Here is a 7,485-nt window from a genome sequence, read left to right on the forward strand (position 1 = left end):
TTATTGTCTTTATTTAGTGATCTTGGATGCCATCCACGCAAGGCATTCTGGGATGTCAAATTGCCATGTGATCTCAGCGTTCACAGATAGCTTAAGCTGAAGAGAGGATATCAGGTCTACACATGCTTAGAACTGATCATGTAAGCAATGCCGGAGCTCGGCTAAATTAATTAATCTATGTCTGTGGCAGAACCAGTCAAGCAATGTCAAGTGTTATTCAAGTGATTAGTTCTAAGCATGTGTAGACCTGATCACACAATGCGTAGATCACATAAGAGTCTTTACTTAGGATAGCTAAAAAATAATTTCTTTACCATATATGAAAGATTTAAGGATCATCGAGTCCCTACAAAATGATCCATGCATAAAAATAAACTTCTTTGTAATTTTATTTGTACTCTTCAGCTTGGCTCTGGCAGTGATGGCTGGTTACCACCTTTTTTAGCCAAATGGTTTCAATTGCTGAAATTAAAATAAAAATAATCACAATTTATTCCGGCGGACGCACGGTATATTTCTACGCAGAAAGTCCTGTATCTCTCTCCAGCTGACTTCCTGTGCTCTGCAGTGAGCCAGGACCTCCCCTCCCCACATCACGGGAAGTGGGAAGAAAGGAGATTTTGACACTGGACATAAGGGGGAACCTGGTGGCTCTATGAGATGCCCAGCCCTGGGGTAACACTGCATGTACACATCCTTCTTTCCATGCTTTCCTGCCCTGGCTAATGCTTCCTTAGCAAAAAACAAACTGTCATAGCACTGGTCTTGGTCTCCTACCAGGAACAGGATGGGACCTCTGGCTTTCTCCAGGGGAAGTATGGAGTCCTGGTGTTCTGCCTTTTTTGGGTCTCCCAGAGCCGTGCTTATTTTTAAGGTTCCATTGTCTGTGACCAGAATTGCTTCACCTGAGTAGGGAATTCCATCCAGAAGCAAATCACCATAGGCAAGACTGTTACCATTCACAGCATTTGTTCCATTGATACAGACTGTAGCAAGAACCTGGGGCAAATAACAGGCCATAGCCAGAGCCATCTCAGCTCCTTTGCTTACACCAAGTACTCCAACTCCAGCTCCTGACACCTGAAAGACATACAACATGGTGAGAGGAGTTCATGCTCCAACACATGTATGATTGAACATGAGATTGACACACTGGGCCAAATTCAATTCAGTGCAATGTTGAATAGCAGCGGGTGGGAGCTCTCACAGCTATTGAATACACTACGCTGTTTGGGCGGCTAAAGGATTTCTTCTTGCATCCCCTTGGGGATGTGAGGAGAAATCCGACAAAAGTGCCGGGCGCACAGCTGTTTGCCGGATTAGCGTGGCGCTAACAGCCGTGCGCCCAGCACTTTAGTCAGAGAATGACGGTTACCGTGCCTTAACACCCAGGTTGTCGTGAGAACTGGCATTCTCTGACCAATTCCTGACAAGGCAAACAGCACGCTGTATTGAATAGCTGCTGGAGATGCCTCCAACGGCTATTCAACATCGCAATGAATTGAATTCAGCCCACTGACAGGTTATTAGAGTGCACCTATTTCCCATTGTTTCTAATATGATAGTGTTCCTCATTATGGGCCCGATTCATGGATGGACGCTATATGCCGATGTCTGCACACTTGAGCGATGTCTTTTATACTGAGTTTGTGTCTTGATGGGCTACCAATGGCGATCGCAGTTACAAATCGGATTCAGAGCGATTTACAGTCATAGGGTGTTTATGGGAGGTAATGGAGGGAGGATTGTCAAAAGCTGGCATGTTGTGCGAATTTCATGGGTTCGTCGCAGCCAGTGACTGCGCCATGTACGCAGTTGCCCTGGCGGCTTAGTTCTGACGGACATTTTGAGCAACCGTAGAGCTGCTGAGAAGATAGATGGTGCAACCGTTGGCGCCTCTTTGTACGCAAGCGGCGGATTATAGACAGACAGTGGGCGTCTCTGTACAAATTTGCATTGCGGCATTAGCATATATTCGCAGTACCACGGTGCACAAAGATGCAGTCGCGTAGGAAATAGCGTCCACCTCCGAATCAGGCCGAGTGTGTCCACCTGTCTAACATCTGAACCATACCCATGAAATACTACTGTGTATACTGGGCCTCACATATAAACTTCATTCTTTAAAGCTTCCGAAAGATGCATAAGACTCCATTGCTCATATATACATATTAAAACACACCATGTCTACAGATATTTCTCATTACTCTACCATACAAGTGCGTCCAACATCTCATCATCTGAATGCTTGCACTCGCTTTGTGCTCCATTTGAGCCAACAATAAAAAAAAAGAAGAACTAACCCTTTTGCCCTTATTCTTGCCCCATTGAAAAGCCACCAGTCAGTGAAACCCCTGTCTCCTATGGACGCAGGAGATTTTTTGGTATTTATGCACCCCTCTCTACACCAATTTTATGCTTTTTGCTTTTCAGTATCCTTTTCCATATGCTTGACTGAAAAAAATAATATAATGTACTAAAAATGACTAATTCAAATAGGATTAGTCCATGTACTCTGCCGCCATTAGCAGGTTGCACCAGCAGAAATGCATTTACCACTTTAGTAGGTGCAGAGCAAAGATCAAATTAGTTGGCTTCAATACCCATTTGCAATATAAGAAGAGTCATTTGCAACTGTTATGTTTCTAATGTGTGAAACCCATATAAAAAAAGTTGCCCCTATATTGGCCAAGGCTGCTGCTTGACCCCATGGCTGGAACCTATGGATCACAACTACTACAGTGTTTTCCCTTAAAACGTTCTGTGTGTTATGAATCAACTTCCATATTTCTGAGAAGGAGACGCACAGTAAATAGATCGATGCCACATTTCCTCCAAATGTCTATGAAAAGGAAATAGTAAAAGAAATTTTTGCCTAACTTGTGGGATAGACACAGGAACCTTGGCTTCCTCGCTGACGGCATCACACATACAGTTGTGTCCTCTTGCATCTTTGCTGCGTACGCGTCATATCGTGCCACACATGGCGTGAGGCATGCGCCTGCAAATGGATACGTGCACTACATTCGCACATACGACTCCATAGGATTGCATGGCGCAATCGCAGTGCACGCCATAGCATACCGTAGCGTATGCTGCTGCGAGTAATTGCAAGGCGCTATGCGTGCGCACATTTGCAGTGCGATTGGCAAGGATGTAAGAGGACACATCTGTACATTAGGACATAACAAGGACTCCCATAGGACTACTATATGGAGTGTATAAATTGAAGTACCAAGTTCTCGCAGTCCAATTAAGCATAAAATGTCACAATCCATGCTAAAATAATCACGTACAATTAAACGGTGATAGTACATACAGGGTCTGATTCAGGGGAATGTGCGGCTGAATCTTTATGCTAAAGCTGCAGCAGGTGGAATTCCTACAGAGACGTCAGACGCCACTGGCTGCGGCGCTAATGCACCTCTTTGCATATAAAGATGCATCATTGGCTGCACATCAGTTGCACCATCAAACGTTGCACCAGCCCAATGGAGGCGCAGAATGTCAATCTGAACATGGCCCCCAAAATCAGTGCAACTGTGTCCAAAGACATAGTCGCTGACCACATCATGCCCGTGTCTGGCTAGCCTCCAACTGTTAGCACCCAGGGACGCCCACTGAAATCTCCTGTCCGTGTCCAAATACATTCTGCGTTCCCCAGCTGTAACCATCAAAACACATGCGCAGGCTGGAAAAAGTGCCCACTTGCGTCCAACAGTGACAATAAGTTTATCCCCTGCATCAGGCCCACAGTGAGACAATAGTCTTCATCGGACTACATTTTCCATCAGTCCAGACATATGTAGATGTTCCCAATCAGTTACCAGTCGGGCTAGGCAGCCATTTTGCGACCAGTCCCAATTACCCACCACAATCTCAGCATATGACCAGTAATATTACCAACGAAGGATGCGGCCTTTCCTGCAAGTTGATGGCATTACATTCACCACATGTTCATTTCAGAATGTCAACAAGTGTTATATATAATATAGGATTAAAATAAATATTTAAGGCTTGATTTTCTAACATAATTCTTTCTTTATCACTTACTTTTGGATGACGTTGCAGATACTGAGCTGCTTCTTCAAAATATGTTAGATCTATATGGAATAGAACATTTGGAAGATCCTCATAAGCAAAATAAGCCAAAGCAAGAGAGGCAAAACCACGACTGGCAAGGAGACTGCTTCGAAATTCTGTTAGACCTCCGATACTGCCAAACATGTCAACCACTCCAAGGAAGGGACCTTCGCCTACAAAATAATGACACAATACAAATCCTCAGTCATGTTTCTTTAATTTACTTATGCAAATTTATGTAAAAATAAGAAGCTATTTTGTGTGCAGCTAATCAATTCTCTAGGATTTAGTGACATCACTGAAGCATTGACCAAAAATAACAGTGTCACAATCCGTGCAGTTCCTCCTTCCTGCCACTTTGTCTGAGGTCTGTCTTGCACATTCAACATTGGGTAGTATATGATCCTGTAGCCTGATTACCTAATTTAGCAGCTATAGGCTGCACCTGGGGGCTGGCTATTTAGGTTTGCTCTGTTCAGCAGTCTGTGCCAGATCATCAAGTCTACCTCTGTGACTGCGCTCCGGGTTAACTTTCCAGTTGTTTCTGCAAGGATATCCTCTGTCCATGCTTCTGGATCCTGGTTCTCTGCTACCTGTTTCCTTTGTGCCTTCCATGTTGTTAGGATCTGCGGTTAAGCAGACATTTTTGTTGCTACTGAGACACTGCATTTCATTCCTATCTGTCTGTGTGCTGATCTCATGTGTTCAGTAATTCCTCTCTGTCTCTGTAAGATATCAGCTGCACACTAATTGATTATCTTGTCTGTGTGCACAGGCCAGGTGCAGGAGTCTGTCATTAGGGAGGCTTACAGGGTGTGCTCGGATTGGGCCCTGTATCTGTTAAATTTCAGCCAGTCCTTCACTCCATGCCAGTGATAGAGGTTCTCATGCTTCCGGTTATTCCAGTCTCCTGCTTGTCAGTCGAGTTCCAGAGTCCAGTATGTTGACTTATTTCTATGCCGTTTGTTCCATCCAGGTGGCACGGTCCGCATACCATCTGCTGTGTGCTCTTGAGTCATCGTGGCAGCACAGTGTGTATCTCTGCCACAGCCGTGTGTGTCATCTCAGCAGAGTGGAGTGCACTACATCCAGGGCGTAGGTCAGCGTCAGGCGGCTTGTGTCAACCCGGCGACACTGGTCGCATCCCTGCGTTCCAAGCACACAACCCAGCGCATCAATGCCAGTTTCAACCCGGCAGCACAAGGGCGCAATCCAGCACTTCAACGTCAGTATCAACCCGGTGACGCTGGTAGCAACTCAGCATCCAAAGTGCGTCATCCGGCGCACCGACGCCAGTGTCAACCCAGCGGCACTGGTAGCAACTCAGCATCTTAAGTGCATCATCTGGTGCACCGATGCCAGTGTCAATCCAGTGGCACTGGTAGCAACTCGGGTTCCAAAGTGTGTCATGCGGCGCAACGCTGCTAATGTCAACCTGGCAACATTGGTAACCATTCGGGCCTAAGGCCACAATGAGCCAAAGCTCACTAGCCCTCAAGGCTGCCTCCACAGCCCAAAGGCTGCATCCCACCTTCAGTCCTCTAGCCACAATGAGCCGAAGCTCACCAGCCCTCAAGGCTGTCTCCACAGCTCAAAGACTGCATCTCACCTTTGGCCCACAGTCCACAACGAGCCAAAGCTCACCAGCCCGTCAGGCTACTTCCACAGCCCAAAGGCTGCATTTTACCTGCGGTCCTCAGGCCACAACTAGTCCATGCAAACCAGCCCTCAAGGTGGTCATCAGACTTTATCTAACCAACCCAAAGGCTTCATCACACCCTAAGGCCTCTTGTCGACTAGTCAATATTAATCTGCCCTCCAGGCTGGCACTATATCTGGCCTGACTAACCATCCATTTCTAACACATGTTCTGCAAGATTCAGTATCCATGTATGCAGTGCATTTCTACCTTTTGGATTACAAGTATTGATGTGTGTACCCAGTACGGTTCCATCCGGTCCAGCCTGCATCATTCCTACCAGTGTTCAAGTTCTGCTATGGGTATCAAGTTTGGTTCTACCCCATCCAGCCAGCATATCTTCAACCTGTGTTCAAGCTCTACTGTGAGCATCCAGTCAGGTACCATCTGGTCCAGCTTGCATAACCTCTACCTGTGTCCAAGCACTGCTGTGAGTATCCAATCCAATTCCACCCGCCGATCCAGCCAGCATATCTTCAACCTGTGTTCAAGCACTGCTGTGAGCATCCAGTTTGGTACCTTCCACTCCACCTTGCATAATCTTTGTCTGAATCCACGCACTGCTGTGAGCATCTAATCTGGTTCCATCCAGTTCAGCCTGTGCACTTTATACCTATATATTTAACTGCAAGTGTTTCTCATCAATTAGGACTCTGTCTATTTCTAGTGATTGGTTACCTACATATTTCAAACATCCGCATCTGTATTGTTCAGTAAAGCTTCGTTATACAAGTAACCATGCACTAAATACATTTAGTAGACTGTTAAATAAAAATACAACTACTGTATCCCATCACTTTGTTTTTTTGCCTAAATCAGGTTTATATGCTTGTTGAAATTTATTTCCACACCAACAACAAAATGCGTAAAAAAAACAAAAAAACGGAAGGTGCAGGAACCAAACCTAAATGACCAAGCAGTGACTTGTAATAACCCACATTATCAAATGTAACCGCTACTGCAATTAAGTGGTTTATTTGCCTACCTGGTGGGAGGAAGAGTGCACCTCTGACCTGTCCTTCTCTTATCTGTATTCTCTGTACCCCGGGACTGACGTACCATCTTTCCATGATTTTACTGACACCGGGTGTTTCTTCAGGTAGTGGGCTGATCTCCTGATAAGGATACATCTCCAGATGAATATAGAAGGGACTTCCCATAACGTCACGTTTTATCAGCCTTAGGAATGGGATGGATGGCTTCAGAGACCAGAACAGTCCCATAGGATAAACTCCATCAAAATCTCCACCAATCGCTGGCGAGCTCTCTAGGTTCACTTTCCCCTCCATATCACTCCTATAGAAAGCTCTGGAGGAAAATATCTGCCCTTTCTCATCCTCCAGCCATGCTCTCAGGGTGATTATCTGTTGTGGTGGGAGACCCCAGGCCTGGATCTTCACCGGCTCATCCGCTAGCGAGCTCTCCGGTGAGACTGCAAGACCGATCATATCTCAAGATCCAGAGAAGACGGGATTAATCTTAAATGAGAGACAGGAGACCATGTTACAATGAGGTATTGTAAGGGATAGGTTATAGTAAGTGAGAAGTGGCAAGCAGTGAGGTATTGTAAGGGAAAAGTGAGAAGTGACAGACAGTGAGGTATCAGATGCGATAGGTTATAGGGCCTGATTCAGAGATGGCTGTTGTTAGGATTGCTGCTGTGTCTTTGCAAGATGCCTCCTGCCAGCATTGCAGATCCGTGT

At 45.7% G+C, this 7,485-nt stretch overlaps 1 protein-coding gene across 1 annotated transcript; it reads right to left on the minus strand.

Annotated features, from left to right (window-relative positions):
* Nucleotides 1–483: 483 nt before the first annotated feature.
* On the minus strand, nucleotides 484–7,254 carry LOC148439486 (acyl-coenzyme A amino acid N-acyltransferase 2-like). Its single transcript, XM_088464688.1, has 3 exons — nucleotides 6,768–7,254; nucleotides 4,054–4,256; nucleotides 484–1,080 (listed from the first exon to the last, which is right to left on the minus strand). Exons 1-3 carry the CDS (start codon nucleotides 7,228–7,230, stop codon nucleotides 484–486), a joined length of 1,263 nt encoding a protein of 420 aa, XP_088320814.1. The 5' UTR covers nucleotides 7,231–7,254.
* Nucleotides 7,255–7,485: the final 231 nt, after the last annotated feature.

Source organism: Taudactylus pleione, unplaced genomic scaffold, assembly GCF_031769625.1.
Source record: "Taudactylus pleione unplaced genomic scaffold, aTauple2 ptg001750l, whole genome shotgun sequence".
Lineage (NCBI taxonomy): Eukaryota > Metazoa > Chordata > Amphibia > Anura > Myobatrachidae > Taudactylus > Taudactylus pleione.